This window comes from Vicia villosa, linkage group LG1 (assembly GCF_029867415.1).
Source record: "Vicia villosa cultivar HV-30 ecotype Madison, WI linkage group LG1, Vvil1.0, whole genome shotgun sequence".
Taxonomy (NCBI): domain Eukaryota; kingdom Viridiplantae; phylum Streptophyta; class Magnoliopsida; order Fabales; family Fabaceae; genus Vicia; species Vicia villosa.
In genome coordinates, this window is record NC_081180.1 from 187,524,209 (window position 1) to 187,545,650 (window position 21,442).

Below are 21,442 nucleotides of genomic sequence, written 5' to 3' on the forward strand. Positions count from 1 at the left end.
AGTCAAAGGCTCAATGATACCATAATGAAGTAGATGGAGAAGAAGTATGTAACAGAAAATGAAAAAGGATAACAATTTTGAGGATCATAACAGAACTCTATTCATTTTGGATAAGCTACAAAGTATAACCAATGAGCTATTTATACATCAATGACACATGAACTGAAATGGATTAAAACTAATCCTAGCCGTTAATGCTTCAATAGTTGGCTCTATTTTAAGCGATTTCACTGATTTTATGATGAATTAACTCGTTCAAATTTCACTTTATCAATGTTACAGTCAGTGACACACAAATTTCACACCAAAACACGTAAAATCATACGGTTTTAAAAAGTTAACATGCAATTTTGACAACAATGCATGTGCACACGCACAAAAAATTATGTGACCACTAATAAGCACGACATCGTTACAAAGAACCTATAAACATATTCCTATCAAAACAGCATGAACCCATCTGCAAACCCGTGTCCTGTGTGATCTGTAACCTGCCCAATCTATACAAGAAAAATGGATGGAACTGAATCTATGTATACCAACTGCAGTTTGAGTCAACTGTGGTTTGAGCCGGATTAATATCTTGTAGAGTCCTAATTGTATGTTGTGTCTGAGTTGAAGTGCTTCATATATTACTACATGAAAGGTCAGGTTACATAATACACAGTTCCTATTGTCATTTGGCAGCAGCTAGCTGTTTCTTTAGGTCCATCAACTCTAGTCCCTGCGAACGCAGCATGTCCTTCAGCTTCTCTGAAGCTTCTCTGTACTTTATTTTTGATGCATCTGATTCTTCAATTGCTTCTTTATATCGCAAACGATGAGCATCTAGCTTTGCTTGTGTTCCACGGAGCATCATTCTAAACTGAGCTGTTTCATTGATGTTTGTAACTTTATCCTGTTCATAATAAAACAGCATATATATCTGAAAATATGATGAACCCTTAAATGTTCACTAATGAAACTAGTATTTAGCTTAACATGGAGGAACATTTCGGAGTTTGTACAAAGACAAACATCTGAACAAGATAACAAATATGATTCACTTACAGCATGCATTTTGACTTCCATGCTGGAAATTTTATCACTGAGCTCCTTCATATGGTCCTTTTCCCTTGACAACTGCAAAAAAAAAAAATTTGATTAGAAACACAACAAGATAAGGATCATAAGACAATCCTTAGTTTACCTCATCTTGGCAATGTTTTAGTAGGAGTTCCACTTCCGTAACATGTTTCTGTTGATCTTCCATCTCGATCATCAATTTGTCCCTTTCTTCTGTGACAGTGGAAAGTTTGATCTTGAGATTCTGCAAGGTCACACCTAAGATGATTACTAAAACTAATACTGTGCAGATTATCGCACATGCATCTTTATCCCTTAGTTCCAAGTTACATAATGGACTTTTGCAAACTGAACAAATAATAGAGCTTCAAGGATCCCATGTATGAAAAGCTGTTTTTTAGAAGATTGATAATCATTGCAAAATCATTTCAACTTTTCTTTTACAAGTGTTTGCTGAAAATGTTATCCAAACTAACTCATTCTTACCTCTGACAATTCTGTTGATAATGATGTAATTTTCTCAGTGTTTGACCTTGCTTGTTCTTCTATGGCTAGAAGTGCAGCTTTCTCCTTGGCAGACCAAATTGCCCTTTCCTCCTCTATTTCCAATAAGGCATTTGTAAGTTGCTGCAAGATCAAGGAGACGCGTTGAAACAATTTTACATTTATAACAAGAAATTACCTTAAAAAGGGAAGAATAACAATCAAAAGAAAAAGATAGTTGCAATTGCACTACCATTGACAACTCCTTCTTTTCTTCCACCAATTCTTTGATCGAGCTTTTCAATTTTTCCTGGTTGACGTCAGATTCTCCCAATCTTTGTTTCTAGATGCACATGAATAAGATGTCAGATTTGAGCTTGTAAGATCTTAACAGGTATCAATAGTCAATTTCAGCATTCAAATTCAGAATCTTTCCCTCTCTAAATTTTCTTTCAATGACTAAATTTTGTTCTCAGTTCTTTGGCATCATTTTATCGATAGTTTAACATAAGAGTTGAAGTTGAACGGAGAAATCAAAAAGAATTTTGCAGAACAACTTACAACAGCTGAAATCTCCTCCTTCAAATCATATATTTCAGAGGCTGATGTCACCAGTTTGTCAGTCAAATCTTCCAATTCTGATTTCAAAGCTTCGTTAATAGAAATCACCTCTTCTTTCTCTTTAAGCACGGCGGATATTTCTTCTTCCAACGAAGTGATTCTTGTTTCCGATTCAAATGCAAAAACTTCCAGCTCTTTGTACTCTTCCTGATCACCGATGCATAGATATTTAAAAATCAGTTATCCTACTTGGAAATTTTTAAAAACTTAAAGACAAATGATCATGCATGAAAAATAATGCAGTGCATTAGCCGAATTATCATTGTTACAAATGTGCAAACCAAATAATGATAACAAAAACTCAATTAAAACATAGTACTTATTTCTTGCTACAATCAGTTGTCTACAAAAGGAATTAAAGGCTTGCTTAAATAATAAGTAATAACCACATGGTCTTATACCAGAGAAAATGCAAGATCCTTTGGTCTTTGAGTATCAAACATCTTTGAACTCTTTCCAGCAAGTGAATCATGTTTACTGATATCGCGTTCAAGACGTGAGTTCTGACCATGCAACCGTTTGATCTCTCGTTCAGCATAGGCTTTCTCACCCTACAAATATGTCGGGCAATAAAATTATATGCGTTCAACAAGTCAATATGTTACAATGAAACCAAAAAACCTGAGTATAGCAAAAAAACCTCAAGTTTTGTTTTCTCTTGCATAGCGATCTTAAGCTTCGACTCAGTTTCTTTCATCTTGGTTTTTGCCTTCTCAAAATCTTTTCTTAGAGTTTCCTTTTCCTTGGCCACTGAAGATGATGTTAAACACACTATCTCTTTTTCAAGAGTTTGGATATAAGAAATCAGCTCTTGATTTTCCAATTCTTGTTGTTCAAACCGTTCCTATAATAATAACTTAAAGTTTAGCATGCCCGAGATGGTGCATTATGCAATCAGGCAAAACAAGAGAAAGTACAGATAACATGTCACCAAATAAAGGCCTACCTGCAAAGAATTATGAGAGCTCTGAGCATCTAGTTTTGATTCCTCAAGAAGCTTTTGAATATTCGATAACTGGCTGTCCAGAAGAATCTGCAACCCAAATATTAGACCTACCAGAGAACCCAGATATGACTAGAAATATATCATAATAGAAAGGCACTTTTACCTTCTGATTCTCAAGCTCGGATATTGTTTGAGTTAAGCTAGAATTCAACTTCTGACAATTATTAAAGATTAATTTTTGTCCTGCAGAATCCTGAGATATTGAGGTTTTGAAATCCTGCATCAAATCATAAAATGAAACCAAAATTGACGAGTCTAAATATTTACGTAGATACAATAATTAGTTAGAAAATAGAAAATAGCTGCTCAAGACACTATGAAATAAACACTAAGCAATTATATTTTTATTACATTGATCCAATATAGCGTCGGAATAATACTTACAAGGAATATATGACAGAGAGTAGAGAAACTTTTAGTCGCATCATCAATCATCAAAATAACACTTTGAACAGCTTCTTTCGAATTTTGTACTTCAGACATTACATCTTCGATTTCCATGGAAACACTGGCTATAAAGTCAACATTCTCATCCTACATGAAACATCAAAAATACATTTTATAGGAAATGTTATATAACCATGAAATCATAATTAAGCAAGAATCTAAAAGTTCATACAAAGCATAAAATACATACATCAATGTTGTTCACAGTTTTACTGGAAATAAGTTGTTCATTAGCCAATCGAGCTGCCTCCTGTGCTTTTATAAGCTCATTATTAAGCTAAGTAGATGAAACAAAATTCAGGAATTAGAAATGTGAATAAGGGAAAAAATGACATTTTTTACACAACCAAGCAGCTTCATATTTGTGTCTGCAAAAAGTATAGTCAACATAAATATTTGTGGGAGCCATATTTAGATAAACAATGAGCATTTTCCAGTAATTAAATAAAAAAATACATAAAATATTGTGCAATTATGGATCAACAATGACTACCTCTTCAATTTTCTCCCTGGCACTCACATTCTGCTCGGTTGCCAAATCATAAACAGTATCCAGGTTCTGTTGGCTTGATAGCTTTTCCATTTCCAAAACATTAATCTTCAAGATACAAGGACAAAAAATATAAGCAAGACGCGTCTAGAAATCACAAAAATGCATTTTATTAAAATATATTGAAGAATGTTTTAGGCTTGATTGTAACATCCCCAAAATTTCAAGGACACTACTGAAAAGTTTCAGGTTCAAGCTGGCTTAATTACTAAAGAAAAGAGAAGAAAACAAAGTCAATTACCCAAGATAATTTGTACAGAAGTTCTACAATGAAAAAATTTCAGAATTGAGAAAGACAAATTTAATACATGACAGATCTAGCTTCTAAAGTATTTGTTCATATTAGTACTAATCCCTATATAGTTCTTCAAAGGAGTAAGATCAATATAATACACATATTATAAGGATCAATTCCATTATAGAATATGGATTAAAAAGCTAAACAAGGACGACAAAAGTAATCTTTTTGCATTAAACCATAACAATTCTAATTCTTTTGTTCATTCCCATTTTCCTTAAACACATTTCATGCAGCACAAAGCAGAAAACAGTTATTACAAATAAAAAACAAATAAACTTTTGGAACTAAGAAAGAATAAGCATGATAAAAAAAACCTGCTCTTGAAGTCTCTTGATAACAAGAATAGCCTCTGTTTCTCTAAGACTGTCATATTCTGCTTGCTGTTGTAGATATTTGTTGTCTTCTTGCTATAATTGTAACATGTTAGAATACAAAATATTGAGAATTGAAGAATAGGAAATACTAATAAGCCATATGATATGACAAACCATAGATAATCTTTTCTTCCGTGATGAATCTCTTTTCCTGTTTGTTACAAGCAATAAAGCACGAGGGTTTGGTAGATTGTGGTTGACATTTGCATCACCTTTATCGTCCTCTTCTTTCTTACAGGAATCGTCCACATTGAAATCTGCATCTAGGAGTTTGTTGAAAGGAACAAGTGGTCCCATTTCTAGCTTAGGTCGAATAGGTTCTGTGGTAGAAACATCGGTGTGGATGCTAGAATGCACCTGAAGTGAAGAAAAACAAAATAAATGATATGATTACAATAATAAAAATAACTTAACTAGTATCACAAACAAACACCAAATCATAATTCATATAAAACCCATTAGAACTAATAATGAATTTTTAGAAAGAAAGTAATACATCTTTTAGATGCGTCTGTGAAATATTTCCAGGACACCATGTTTCCCGCCTCTTCTCCTGCAGAGCATGTGCGAAAAAACTCGATTAACCAATGGTAGTAAAGAGAGGAGGATGCAAGAAATACAAAAAGATCAGGAAAAAGCATATTAGTTGTAACTTGTAAGGAGTTAGTACTAGCCAAAAGAAAAATTAACAAACATGCTTATGTAGGCAATCATTGCATCAAGGGGACTGGAAAAATAAACATGCAAAAGGAAATCAGAAAAACCAGTTGTTGGTGCAAGGTAGCTAGTCAGTGAAGACTGCTTTAGAAGCAGTTATTCAACTACTCCATTAAGAGCCTAATACCCAAAATGAAGCACATGCTGTACAAAGAGCCTATTACAAACCAAGCTAAATGCATTAGTAATACCTTTTTAATATATTTGTAAATTTATTTCAATACCAAATATATTTGCACATGCATAAGTAATAGTACCTTTTTAGTATATTTGACGCTCTCATCCCTATTTGAAAACAAAACCATTGAACTCAAGTTTTCAATTCTCTTGGCTTGCTCGTGCACTCTCTTTTCCCATTCACCTTGTGTTTTCTTTTTCTCTTCTAATTCCAAAGCTATGCGTTCCCTTTCTAGTTCAGACTGGAAAAAAAAAGTATTGCAAGTTCATAACATAATGAATAAACAAGAATTTTGTAATGATTAACTAAGAAGGAAAATTCATGCACCTGTAACAATGTATTTCTAAGGCTCAAAATCTCCTCTTCCAAATGTTCTGAACGAAAACCCTAAAGAAAAGACCAATTATAATTTTAGCAATATTTAAGAAAACCAAATTGTGTATATTTACAATCATACATAAATGGTTATAAAAGATTAAATAAAAAAATGGTAACATAAAATTAGATCAACCGTCAATTTGGCACGAAGCTCTTCAATTTCCTTCTTTTGGCGCTTTAATAAAGCAGCATCTGTCATAATCTGGAACGTAAACAAAGAGGAAAAACATTATACCACTTCAGTACAAAGCATAACCACGGATAATAAGACACAACAAATAGAAAAGTACAACAAAATGTTGTATGATACCAAAATAAAGAGAACAAGATCAAAATAAAAGAGCACTTTAAATGAGGGGAATGGATTAGGAGAAACCTCATTGATTTTAGCACAATTTGTAACACGCAAAGCTCGGCTTGCAAATTGTAGACTGCTTTTAGTTTCATCTGTATGTATCTGCCACATATAATAAAGATGAGTTGTAATTCAAAACGTTTGACATGTAGCAAACAGCTAATTGTTTGGGAGTAGGAAAAGAGGATATTTGTAACAAAACTTAATACATGTCATCTATGGAGGACAAACATAAATGTACATGTTTTAGTAATTGCAGTGATATAAAAGCCCATAGTAGAGAAATATTGACGGTGCTTTATGTTAAGAAATTTGGAAAGAAATGGTTTACAATGGACAGAAAAAGAGTTAAACTTGTAGATATCTGATAAAATGGTGTGAATGAAGTGTAAGAAACAATGAAGGGATATCTGACCTGAGCAAGTGTGATATTACAAATTATAGCTGTGTTAGCATTTCCCCCTAACGCAGGTTGCAAAATTCTTGTAAGCTTGCTATCTCGATATGGAACATGACCACTGCATCGATTTTTATATTTTCAATTTTTCGCATTGAAACACAAAAGGCTAAAATATAATGAGTTAAACTTACCCTTGACTCTCAACGCCTTCACTCAATTTTTTAATCACAGTTCCCAAAGTCATTAAACTTTTGTTTATGTGTGAACCCTCTTTGAGACGTACACCTTCTGCTCCAGTTTTTGCAGCACGCTCTGAACCAGCAAGATCCACCAAATTCTATCAAAAAATTAAGATAATGATTAAAAAATATGCAAATTTATGCAAATTTTCATTTTAACAAAATGAGAGAGAAAAATGCATGTGTCATACTCATAGGTGAATGGTTAAATACCTACACGCAATAAGTAAAAACTTTTCAATAAGAGACAAATTTCTAATTGAAACATTGACATACCAACACTGATACACGAACAGCATCACAAGAGCTACTAGTGCTTTCATCTTCATTTCTATCTCTGCTTTCAATTATCTACTAAACACAAGACTTTAATTATTGGAGGGGAAAGCATCAACAAACTTTTTTAGAGAAAAGTGTAAAACCTGAAAGAATATTGTTTACCATGCGAAAAATAGTATGGGATCTACTACTGTACAAATTCATATTTGTCTCTCCGATATGTCTATGAGCTGATACAAATTCAAAGAATGAAAAGAAAAATTAATTGTCAGGAATCAGTAGCATAAAATATATCAAACATACATGAATGGAAATTTAAGCAACACAGAAACAGATAAAAGGAGATAAAAGTAACACTAGAAAAATGCAAAAATTAAAATTACATTCTCCAAACTCCATGAGATTGAGCACTTGCTCAGAAGAGGTAACAATTTCTTCTCGTAGCCCCGCAACATATATTCCCCGCTGAGAATTCAAAGAAAAAAGCTATAAAATAATAAAGATTACAATATAACTCCATAAATAAGCAAATATAAACCTGAAAAAGAAGGGAAAAAAATTATTAACCTCTATATTTTCATGAATCTGCAGTTTTCGATGTTCGGGAACCAATAAATCATTTATCTCTTCATTGTAAATCTCCATGTATGACATTCTAAGAAGAAACTCTCGATCAACATCCTAAAATTAAAAAAATAAAAAATATCATCCATCATGAGAGTCAATATTGAATGGAGATATTAAAAATTTGGAAAATTTTAACAATGCCATGATGATATCATGATAGAACAGACTAGATTTTCAAACTTTAAGATCATCTATATATGCCCAAAGGATAAAACCTCATTGAGTAAAACAGTTATCACAGCTAGTAGTTCTCAAGAGTAACAATTAGTAGTTGCAAGTCAAGGTAGATTCGCATCGACCCTATTCGCTTTGTAAGAATAGGAAAATGGAAAATAGTGTAGTCACGGCATCTCTCAACTCTCACACACAACCATGCTAATACCACTTTGTTAGAGGAAGTATTTCTATGAGAGAACCTGTTATTTACTAGATTCAAAATGACAAGTATAAGAGTATTTATAGAATTATTTCTTGAACCTTCCAAATTAAAACTCACTTCTAAATATTTGATAGTCTTCTAAGAAGAAAAGAATTGTTACTTTATCAACAAGAGAAACAGGGCTAGTAGCTATGTAGTAGCTTCTTATGCAAGTCAAGCTATTTGGTTTAGGAAGATTCTAGATCAACTCTAATTCAAGCAACTGAAATCTATTCCGGCAATAAAGCTCTCAAAAAATCTTGTTCAACATTGAAAAACAGTGTAATCATGAAGAATTGGGATACTTAATTGGGCCAAATAAAATAAAATTGTGATTACAAGGCAAAGTGAAGCTTTGCCAAGCAACAATGAAACCCATCACTCTGCACCTTCTCATCCCCTAGGATTTCTCACATTGCAACAACAAAGGTTGTTGCTACTAGTACCAAATCAACAAGTAACCACTTCATCAAATGAAAATTTACTTAAGTTGTTCTTAAATCATTCATGAATGAAAGTAGAGCTCAGTTATCTCCGAGTAATGAACATGTAGTTGATATGAGATATTCACCAAGTCCATGAGAATGATTATACATAATCAAAAAATTTGGCACATTTCATGTTTAAGCTCACCAATAAAAGATATGAAACATAATGGATTTAATTATGAAATTTAAATTGGTGTTGAGAAATGCTTTTTCTATGGAAAATAGTCCTTCGACGCTGAACTAAAATATCATTAATATCATCTTTTATCTACCCATCTAGCTATACAGGATTTGGAAAGGAAAATATTTATTCTTCATCTTCTGTACACTAGTTAATTATGGGTGATTTAATAGTTAATTTGTATCAATTGGTTATTGATCGAACAGGTAATCTGTTATTGAAGAACAGAGACAAACAAGTACTCCCTCCGTTTCAAAATGAATTTCGTTTAAGATTTCTGTACGCGGTTTAAGAAATGTAATAATATTGTCATAAAACATTAAAATTTTACTAAATTAACCTTATAAAGTATTGGAACTAGTGTACAAAGTAATACTTAAAGGGCACAATTGAAAAAATAGCAATCATTGCTACATTGAAAAGTGAGAATGACATTCAATTTGAAACAAATTTTATTTGTTAAAACGACATTCATTGTGAAACGGATGGAGTAATTTGATAAGAAATCTAGATTTTATACATGTTGCGAACCAATAATCTACTTATCTCCGGCCAATGTAGATAATGTGGAATCTCATGTATAGGAATAATACCAAATACCAGACTTGCTCTAGAAAGAAACAACCTCTAAATTGGCCTTACAATGATAACAATGTCACCATACTAGCCCTTCAAAGTTTTTTTTTTATTAAGTTAATCCCTTAACTTTTAAAGTGTCACATCCATCCAAATAGAGGACTAGAACAATAACAATGAGCCAAAATGACCCATCCCCCAAAGCTGAGTTGAATTGCAGCACAATGTAAGACAATCATGTGCACTGTCAACACATCAATTCCAATCCAAAGTACTCATGAGATGAGTGAAGAGAAATGTTCAATATAAAACCATTTTTAATTAAGCTTACACCTTAAACTAAAGTGTATAATCAGATCATAAGAAAACAGAAAAACTGAGAAATAGTGATTACTTGTTGAAGAATGTGAAATAAATCCTGCACCGCGCGAGGAATGACTCCAGGCTCGGCTTTAGATCCCCGCATCGTGTGAGTCTTCCCACTATTCGTTTGTCCATAAGCGAAAACAGTACCTTCATTTTCATCATTTCAAGTTCAAAAACCCTAAATTAACAATTCAAAAACCCTAAGTTCAAAAACACTAAGTTAACCATACTCACCGTTGAATCCACTGACTGCGGCAGCAACTATATCTTTGGTACGAGTTTCATAGACTTCAGAGGTTTTACTATTTTCATCGAATACTTGATCTACAAAGCATAAATTGAAATTAAAAGAAATTAATGAAAAATAAAAGGGAAATGGAGATGAAAATGGAGTTAAACAGTGAGTACCAAATTCGAACATGGAAGAGTGGTTGGGAATGAAAATGGAGTTGCCGGAGATTCTCCATAGGCTGGTTTTGGCGTCATCCGGCGAGAGAGGTCTTGCACGGACGGTGACGTGTATTCTATCCATGATGATGTTAAACGATAAATGAAAATGTGAGAGAATGAAGAAAGTGGTTTTTGTTTGTTTGATTCGACTCTGATGATTAAGCAAGTGTTGGTGGAAAATCGAAGAATGTGTCCAGCGTCTGCTTTGCTAAAAAACTTCCCGCGCTATGCAGCGAATTAGGGCCACGAAGAATTCAAATGTTGGTGCTACAGTACTTCAAATTCTTTCACCGTCTCACACCACTAGTGTTTTGTGTCTACTTTGAATATTCTCTTAAAAAGAGATTGATTAATTTAATTGTTTGCAAAAAAAATTACTACCAAGAGTTTAATGGTTATGCATTGAGTAGGGGTGGTAAACGGGCATGTCCGCCCTATTTTGTCTTGCTCTGTAAAATCTCGAAGAAAAAAAATGGGGTGGACGGGACGGTCATAGTTGAGAGTGCAGACCTAAAACTTTGACCCGTCCCGCAAAAAACACTACACTTTTAAGTCTAAAAATGAAAAAATTATGTTAATTCTTGTGTCCGTCAAAGTCCGCATGAAAAACGGAGCAGGGTATAGGTGTAATCGAATCGATTTGGACCGGTTTTTGGTAAAAAAAAAGTTCGAACCGATGATATTTCCATCGGTTTGGTTTGATTTGATTTTCAACATTTTTCCAAAATGGAACCAAACCAAACTAAACGGTTTGGTTTGGTTTGGATGATCGGTTTTTTGGTGTATTTTATGCTATTATTTTTTAAAATAATACATTTCATGTCATTTATTTCATGCTCTATTTTTTCAAACAAATTAGAAGTTGCTCTTAATTCATACAAAAGAGAGACATGATTTACATTGCATCATGAAATAAGTCCACTATCAAATATAGAAGTTAACACTTGACATCAGAATGTTGGAAAGAGATTTCAAAGCTTAAAAAATAGAACACAACAAAACACACATAAATTAGCATGTTTCACACCTCAAACACGCATAAAAACTATTTTGTAACAAGTAGGGGTGTAATCAGATCGGTTTGGACCGGTTTTTGGTAAAAAAAAGTCTGAACCGATGATATCTCCATTGGTTTGGTTTGGTTCGATTTTTAACCTTTTTTAAAAATGGAACCGAACCAACCTTATCTGTTTGGTTGAGTTTGGTTTGGTTTGGTTGATCAGTTTACAAAGTTGTTATATAAAAGAGATATTCTTACTCCAAAAATAAATTATTATAACTTATCCACATTTTGACCATTCATTCTTTTCAATATGATGGATAAAAGTAATAAGGAATTTTCATGTCTATTCAACAATTTTCGTATCTATTTCTTATACCTCACATGATATGAGAATGATTTTCACAACCCTACACCACTAAACTGGAATCAGTTTTTAGCCAGAATTTAGGTCATTTCTTGTGTGTTTGGTTATACGGTAGCACGCCGCTACCTCGCGTGTAAACGCTATTCCACCGTAATTTTTGAAAGCTCCAAGTGTTAGCTTCATGGTAACGTGCAGTGTAAACGCGATACTGTAAAATGTCAAACACACGCTTCGTTGTTATACGAATATGCGGTAAAAAGTTATTTAAGGTGTCATGTTATTAAGTTTGACACCTTAATGTCATTTGATCATGACCTTTATATATATATATATATATATATATATATATATATATATATATATATATATATATATATATATATATATATATATATATATATATAAATTATTATAACTTATCCATATTTTGACCATTAATTCTTATTCTTTTTAATATGATGGATAAAAGTAATAAGGAATTTCCACATCTACTCAACAATTTTCACATCTATTTCTTATATGTCACATGACATTAAAATGATTTTCACAACCCTACACCACTAAACTGGAATCAGTTTTCAGCCAAAATTTAGGCCATTTCTTGTGTGTTTAGTTATACGGTAGCACACCGCTACCCCGCGTTTAAACGATATTTCACCGCAATTTTTGGAATCTCTAAGTGTTAGCTTTGTTGTAACGTGCGGTATAAACGCGATACTGTAAAATGTCAAACACACGCTTCATTGTTATGGCATGCTCCGTTTCTAAAATTGCTCCCATTAATTTTGCTAAAAAAAATCACTTGGTCCCTCGTTACATGAAAAACTACATAAGTGAATAACATTACGGTCCCTAAAAATTGTGAATACAAGATCACACTCACAAAGATGTTTTTGATTCATGGCAAACTCAACAAGCATACAAGCAACAAGGTACAAGCAGAAGAACTCAAAGAAAAGCAAGCTTTGGTTACTCATAACAGAGCAGGTCGACCTACTATGCATACAGGTCGACTCAACACAAGCAAAATAAGAGGAACTCAGAAAATCAGCAGTTAGGTCGACCTACTCCCAACACAGGTCGACCTAAAATGAAGAAATTTACATATCATTCTGCTAGGTCGACCTACACAACAACTAGGTCGACCTAATCTGAGAAAATATCCCCAAAACGCATTTGAAGTGGATTCTGGTCGACCTACTTCTTTGACAGGTCGACCTAACTGGGAACAAATGACATCCAAAGAATATGCAGCTCTGTTAGGTCGACCCAGCCCTAAATTAGGTCGACCTATCTGATCAAAACTGACATCCAAAGGATATGCAGCTCTGTTAGGTCGACCCAGCCCTAAATTAGGTCGACCTATCTGATCAAAACTGTCAAAATTTCTGGTTTTCTCTGCATCAACTGAAAAGCTCTCATATATATTATCCAAGGTTCAATTATTGCATACAACACCAAAGACTGAAAGATACACAAAGGCTTCTCATCTTCGTTCTTCGTCATCTCCAACACAATTACACATAATCATTCTTGCGTTGAGGGTTAGTGATCGAGTTCGATAACGTCCATGGAACGGAATTGAAGATTCCTAGTGGGTGAAGATTTGTGGGGTTTTTGGTGAATAAAATCCGAGGGTTTTGTCCTCCAAGATAGGTGTTTCTTGGGGGTTTTTATCAAGAGGCTTCATCGAGGATCCATCTGAGTGTGAAGATTGAAGAACAAGGGTTCAAGGCAATTCAAGACACTGCAGAAAAGGGATCAAGTGAAGCTCTTGGATCACCTTGATCTGACTCAAGATTAAGGGGGAAGAAGATTCAAAGGATCGACAAATTCGGTTTATTGTTTATCGCTTTGTTTTCTTCTTTGTATATACTACTTTCAACATTAATGGAAGATTTCCCAATTTCAATTTGGAATTGGGGGCAGACGTAGTCGTAGTGAGGACGATCGACGAACTGCCTGAACAAATATCGTGTTCTTGTCGCTTTTATCTTTTCATTTACGTTCTGTTCATATTTGGTCATAATTGCTAAATTGATTAACGATTCAAGGGTTAAAATTGTGAATTAAGGTTCTGCATAAACATCACAATTCACCACATCTTGAATCATCATCAATTTGAACATTATCACCAAGTGTTTGTCTTTTTGCTTATTCCATTATTACTGCATTGCAAACCAAAGTTTGTCAATTTAGAAGTTAATTGATTTTCAGCTGTGAAACGTATTGATTCGATAACATATCACTTCATCGTTAATCTCAATTATCTTGTGGTTTTGTCACATATACGACCCTTGCAATAACGGTCCGGAATAGACGCAAGTCGATTCAGAACCGCTTTCGCTTTAGTTCGAAATAATTCCAAAAAACTCTGTGAGATCTATTCACCCCCCCTCTAGATCCTCAGGCCAGCGTCTAACAAGTGGCATCAAGAGCTCTGGTTTATTCCGTGCTACGTGAAACACTTATTGGAAAGATGGCTTCCGGACCTAAAGGGGCTCACAATAGAGCTCCAGTTTTCAACGGTGAAAACTATGGCTATTGGAAGGATTGTATGTGTGTCCACATCAATGCAATTGATAGGAACATCTGGACAGCTATTGTCAATGGTCCCTTTCAGATCACCATGACAAATGCAGCTGGTGCAGTTGTTCCAAAACCAGAAAATACTCGGGATGCTGAAGATGAAAAGAGATATGCATACGATTGGAAAGCGAGAAACATTCTAATCTCAGCTCTAGGAGTTGATGAATACTATCGCGTTTCCCATTGTAGATCCGCTAAAGCTATGTGGGACACATTGCAAGTTGCCCACGAGGAAACGGATGATGTCAAACTAGCTAGGATCAATACGTTAACTCAAGAGTTCGAACTCTTCCACATGGAAGATGGTGAATCCATCGAAAACATGCAGAAGAGATTCGTTCACCTGAAAAATCGGTTAAATTCTCTTGATAGACCTGTTTCCAATGCAGTTGCTACTAACAAAATCTTAAGATGCTTGAACAGGGAATGGCAACCCAAGGTTACAGCAATAAAGGAAGCAAATGATCTAAACACCTTAGACATTACCACTCTCTTTGGTAAACTAGAGGAACATGAACAACACCTTAAATGCCTTGACATGCATGAGAAAAGGGCAAAGAAAGAAAAGAACATGGAGAAAGAGGTAGAGAAGAAGTCAATAGCTCTAAAAGCTTCAAGCTCCAAGACCTCAAGACAAGAGCTAGAGGATAGTGATACAAGTGATGACGAAGACTCCGATGATGAGGAAATGGGACTGTTTGTGCGAAGATACAACAAATATCTAAAGAAAAATGGAGCAAAACATTCTGACAAAGGATTGATCAACTATAGAAAGCAATCAAACAAGTTCAAACAAGATGACGACAACAAAGGAAAAATCAAAGGCCCTTGCTTTAATTGTGGGAAAGCCGATCACTATAAACCGGATTGTCCATACCTTAAGAAAGAAAAAGAGAAGAACCAAAGCAAAGGTCATAACAAATCTAAGAGAGCCTACATAGCATGGGAAAGTGATTCATCTAGTGAAAGCTCATCAAGCGATGAAGAAGAATCAGCAAACTTATGCCTTATGGCTCATCAACACAAGAAAAAGAAAGCTGTAAGTCATCTTAAACCTGAACTCATAGATAAGGTATCTCATTCTCAACTAAAACTTGCTTTTGAAGAATTAAATAGAGATGCAATTGAAGCTTTCAAACTTTTGGCCTCAAATAAGAAAATCTTTTCATATCTTGAATCAAAAGTTGAGAAAACCGAAAAGGATATGGAAGCTTTAAAACAATCTATGCTAGACATTCAAAAGGATAAAGTTGAAATAGATCCTACATCATGGTTTGGTTGTGAGACATGTCACATTTGGCAAAAAGAAGTAAGAGATCTAAAAGCCAAGTTAGACAAGGCTCTACAACCAAAAGTGACTTTTGCGGTTGATCCAAATAAGTTCAAAAGATCGTATACTCCTTTATATAGTAAATACACTTTTGTACCAAAAGTATCAACTAGCAAAACAGCATATTCTCATCATATTACCTGTCATTATTGTTGCAAAAAGGGACATACCATTGAAAAATGCAAATTTAGGAGAATTTTAGTTCCTAAAGGAGTATTTCAATGGTTGCCTAAGTGCAACAAAATGTGTACTCACTACCAAGGACCCAATGAAAATTGGGGACCTCCCTCTCTAAATTAATCTTGCAGGAAAAGTGTCTTGACATTGCCGAAAGGTTGTGGTTCCTTGATAGCGGATGTTCAAGACACGTGACGGGAGACCTATCTCTTTTCGTTGAGTTTCAAGCAAAGAAAAAGGGGTATGTCACCTATGGAGATAACAATCGGGGAGCCATACTTGGTAAGGGAAGTGTCCATCCACTGAAGACATTGTCAAGGATAAGGAAGACGAGAATGAAAGTATTGTAAAGAAAGATGCTGAGAGAGAGAAAGATGAGTCTCATGATGAAAATGAAAAAGAAAGCATCTCAAACAATGAAGAACTTCCTAAGGCCTGGACAAATGTGAAAGACCATCCAATTGACAATATAATAGGAGACATCTCAAGGGGCGTTACAACACGCTCAAAGATAAGTAACTTCTGTCATCATTTTGCTTTTGTTTCACAAGTTGAGCCGAAAAACGCTAAGGATGCATTACTTGATGAGCATTGGCTAATGGTCATGCAAGAAGAATTAAACCAATTTAAACGGAATGATGTTTGGGACTTAGTCCCTCATCCGGGAGATCATCAAGTAATAGGCACTAGATGGGTTTTTCGTAACAAACTTGATGAAAACGGCGTTATTACTAGAAACAAAGCTAGATTAGTTGCCCAAGGTTATAATCAAGAGGAAGGTATTGATTATGAAGAGACATACACTCCTGTAGCACGTCTCGAAGCTATTCGTCTCTTACTTGCTTATGCGTGTTCTAAAGACTTTAAACTATTCCAAATGGATGTTAAAAGTGCTTTTCTAAATGGCTATATAAATGAAGAAGTCTATGTTGCTCAGCCTCCCGGCTTTGAAAATTACATGTACCCAACTCATGTTTATAAGCTGAAACGTGCTCTATACGGTCTTAAACAAGCCCCTCGGGCTTGGTACGAACGTTTGAGCAAATTTCTTCTTAGTCAAGGGTACTCTAGGGGTAAAGTTGACACTACTCTCTTTATTAAAAGAAAAGATAAAGATGTTCTCTTAGTCCAAGTTTATGTAGATGATATTATATTTGGGTCGACTAATGCAAAACTTGTCAAAAAAATTTCTAAGCTTATGCAGAGTGAATTTGAGATGAGTCTCATGGGTGAGCTAAATTTCTTCCTTGGCCTACAAATCAAGCAACTCAGTCATGGAACGTTTGTGAATCAAACTAAATACTGTACGGAGCTGCTCAAAAGATTTGGAATGAGTGAAGCGAAGGAAATTGACACACCTATGGCAACAAATACTAATCTAGACAAAGATGAGAAAGGTAAAGAGGTTGACGTGAAATTGTACCGAGGTATGATAGGTTCACTATTGTATCTTACTGCCTCAAGACCAGACATTATGTTTAGTGTGTGTATGTGTGCAAGATATCAATCTTGTCCAAAAGAATCTCACTTAAAAGCTGTCAAAAGAATTCTGCGATACTTACGTGGAACTACTACATATGGCCTATGGTATCCAAAGGGAAATGAGTGCCATTTGGTAGGATTCTCCGATTCAGATTTTGCTGGCTGCAAATCCGATAGAAAAAGCACAAGTGGAACATGTCATCTATTCTCAAATTCATTGATAAGTTGGCATAGCAAGAAACAAGTATCGGTTGCATTATCTACTGCTGAGGCAGAATATGTAGCTGCTGGAAGCTGCTGTGCACAAATATTATGGCTCAAGCAACAACTTCTTGACTTTGGTATTAAGCTTGATCGCATACCTATCATGTGCGACAACACAAGTGCCATAAACTTGAGTAAAAATCCTGTCTTACACTCACGTACCAAGCATATTGAAATAAGACATCACTTCCTACGAGATCATGTAGAGAAAGGAGACGTTACATTTGAACATGTAGAAAGCAAGAAGCAACTAGCCGACATCTTCACCAAACCTCTAGCAACGGAGCAATACTTCAACATTCGTAGGGAATTAGGGATACTCGATATCTCTAATTTGGGCTAATTACGTTTGTTCTCTCTTAATATTATTCCTTTACTTTATATATATATTTTTCTGCTAACATTTCTCTTAGCGTAAAGGTAGTTCATCATAAAGCAGGCGTCATTCCACATTGACTAAAGGCTGCCACTAAAGTTGACACCTACATATTGAGAAAGCGGTAACGTAATTGTTGTTCACTTCCAAAAATATTATTGATACTATAATATGCTATCAATTAACATGCTTATAGTGACTTCATACATATATCTCTCTTGCTCATATATGTGTCTCATCTTTAATACACCTTTAAACATATTTGGCTCTCATGCTATCACTATCTACCTTTTATCTACTATACTATGAATGCTAGCGTTTTATCTATGTTTCTCTCGTTACTCTCCTCTTTTGTTTTTCTTGTATCTCTTTTGATGTTGTCAAAGGGGGAGATAGATGCTGAGTGTACGGGGGAGCTCAGCTGAGTAAATAGATGCTGAGTGTACGGGGGAGCTTTTACCACTTATTGCCAAAGCTTCTACTACCGGTTTGCCATCATCAAAAAGGGGGAGTATGTGAATACAAGATCACACTCACAAAGATGTTTTTGATTCATGGCAAACTCAACAAGCATACAAGCAACAAGGTACAAGCAGAAGAACTCAAAGAAAAGCAAGCTTTGGTCACTCATAACAGAGCAGGTCGACCTACTATGCATACAGGTCGACTCAACACAAGCAAAATAAGAGGAACTCAGAAAATCAGCAGTTAGGTCGACCTACTCCCAACACAGGTCGACCTAAAATGAAGAAATTTACATATCATTCTGCTAGGTCGACCTACACAACAACTAGGTCGACCTAATCTGAGAAAATATCCCTAAAACGTATCTGAGTGGATTCTGGTCGACCTACTTCTTTGACAGGTCGACCTAACTGGGAACAAATGACATCCAAAGAATATGCAGCTCTGTTAGGTCGACCCAGCCCTAAATTAGGTCGACCTATCTGATCAAAACTGACATCCAAAGGATATGCAGCTCTGTTAGGTCGACCCAGCCCTAAATTAGGTCGACCTATCTGATCAAAACTGTCAAAATTTCTGGTTTTCTCTGCATCAACTGAAAAGCTCTCATATATATTATCCAAGGTTCAATTATTGCATACAACACCAAAGACTGAAAGATACACAAAGGCTTCTCATCTTCGTTCTTCGTCATCTCCAACACAATTACACATAATCATTCTTGCGTTGAGGGTTAGTGATCGAGTTCGATAACGTCCATGGAACGGAATTGAAGATTCCTAGTGGGTGAAGATTTGTGGGGTTTTTGGTGAATAAAATCCGAGGGTTTTGTCCTCCAAGATAGGTGTTTCTTGGGGGTTTTTATCAAGAGGCTTCATCGAGGATCCATCTGAGTGTGAAGATTGAAGAACAAGGGTTCAAGGCAATTCAAGACACTGCAGAAAAGGGATCAAGTGAAGCTCTTGGATCACCTTGATCTGACTCAAGATTAAGGGGGAAGAAGATTCAAAGGATCGACAAATTCGGTTTATTGTTTATCGCTTTGTTTTCTTCTTTGTATATACTACTTTCAACATTAATGGAAGATTTCCCAATTTCAATTTGGAATTGGGGGCAGACGTAGTCGTAGCGAGGACGATCGACGAACTGCCTGAACAAATATCGTGTTCTTGTCGCTTTTATCTTTTCATTTACGTTCTATTCATATTTGGTCATAATTGCTAAATTGATTAACGATTCAAGGGTTAAAATTGTGAATTAAGGTTCTGCATAAACATCACAATTCACCACATCTTGAATCATCATCAATTTGAACATTATCACCAAGTGTTTGTCTTGAAGGATAGAAAAACACTTAGAAAGGGGGGGTTTGAATAAGTGTAGCTTTAAAAACTTGACAGATAAAAATAAATTGCACAGTTATTTTTATCCTGGTTCGTTGTTAACTAAACTACTCCAGTCCACCCCCGCAGAGATGATTTACCTCAACTGAGGATTTAATCCACTAATCGCACGGATTACAATGGTTTTCCACTTAGTCAGCAACTAAGTCTTCCAGAGTCTACTGATCACACACTGATCACTCCAGGAACACTGCTTAGATACCCTCTAAGACTTTTCTAGAGTATACTGATCAACACGATCACTCTAGTTACAACTTGCTTAGTTCACTCCTAAGACTTCCTAGAGTATTCTGATCCACACGATCACTCTAGTTCCTTACAACTTAATGTAATCAATCTAAGAGTATTACAAATACTTCTTAAAAGCGATAATCACAACTGTGATATTTCTCTTAATCGTTTAAGCTTAATCTCACTAAAATATTACAAAAGCAATGTAGTGAGCTTTGATGAAGATGAAGATTCTGAGCTTTGGATTTGAACAGAGTTTCAGCAAGTTAATTTGAATTATATTGTTCAGGATCGTTAACCTTGCTTCTCATCAGAACTTCATATTTATAGGCGTTGGAGAAGATGACCGTTGAATGCATTTAATGCTTTGCGTGTTCCGTACAGCATCGCATTTAATGTTATACGCTTTTGTCAACTACCTCGAGCCTTGTTCACGCTGTGTCTACTGACGTAGCCTTTAATAGCTTTTAACGTTCCTTTTGTCAGTCAGCGTAGCTTGCCACTTGTACTTCCTTCTGATCTGATGTTTGTGAATACAACGTTTGAATATCATCAGAGTCAAACAGCTTGGTGCATAGCATCTTCTGATCTTCTGACCTTGAAGTGCTTCTGAGCGTGATACCATCAGAACTTCAGTGCTTCTGTTCTCTTGTTCTTCTGATGCTTCCATAGACCCATGTTCTGATTCTGCTTCGACCATCTTCTGATGTCTTGCCAGACCATGTTCTGATGTTGCATGCTGAACCCTTTGAGACAAAGCTTCTGAGCGCTGAATTATGCGTACTCTTTATATATTTCCTGAAAGGGAAATTGCATTGGATTAGAGTACCATATTATCTTAAGCAAAATTCATATTATTGTTATCATCAAAACTAAGATAATTGATCAGAACAAATCTTGTTCTAACAATCTCCCCCTTTTTGATGATGACAAAAACATATATAAATGATATGAATTTGCGATCAGAAAGAACAGACGGCAAAAGACAAATTACACAGCTATAGCATAAGCATATGAATATGTCTCCCCCTGAGATTAACAATCTCCCCCTGAGATAAATAATCTCCCCCTGAAATAAATACTCGAAGAACTTTAATAAAAGACTTCCCTGATTATTTCGGTAGAGACGATCATATAAGCTTCTGTCTTTAGAGAATTCATAGCTTCTGACTTCTGCTTCCATAGGACAGCTTCAGAACTAGAATTTCCTTAGATCCCTAGAACACTCACAGCTTCTGATTCCTGCTTCCATCTAGGAC

At 35.2% G+C, this 21,442-nt stretch overlaps 1 protein-coding gene across 1 annotated transcript; it reads right to left on the reverse strand.

Moving 5' to 3' along the window:
• Positions 1 to 10,817, reverse strand: LOC131621309 (kinesin-like protein KIN-7O). The gene is made up of 29 exons (XM_058892358.1): positions 10,458 to 10,817; positions 10,284 to 10,373; positions 10,078 to 10,196; positions 7,961 to 8,074; positions 7,777 to 7,858; positions 7,556 to 7,623; positions 7,391 to 7,465; positions 7,067 to 7,212; positions 6,891 to 6,993; positions 6,497 to 6,577; positions 6,254 to 6,322; positions 6,070 to 6,129; positions 5,822 to 5,983; positions 5,344 to 5,400; positions 4,962 to 5,204; positions 4,788 to 4,880; positions 4,116 to 4,220; positions 3,813 to 3,899; positions 3,560 to 3,709; positions 3,279 to 3,392; positions 3,116 to 3,202; positions 2,810 to 3,013; positions 2,571 to 2,720; positions 2,110 to 2,316; positions 1,802 to 1,891; positions 1,552 to 1,692; positions 1,190 to 1,309; positions 1,051 to 1,122; positions 1 to 898 (listed from the first exon to the last, which is right to left on the reverse strand). The coding sequence occupies exons 1-29, from the start codon at positions 10,579 to 10,581 to the stop codon at positions 677 to 679; spliced, it is 3,435 nt and encodes a 1,144-aa protein (XP_058748341.1). The 5' UTR covers positions 10,582 to 10,817; the 3' UTR covers positions 1 to 676.
• Positions 10,818 to 21,442: the final 10,625 nt, after the last annotated feature.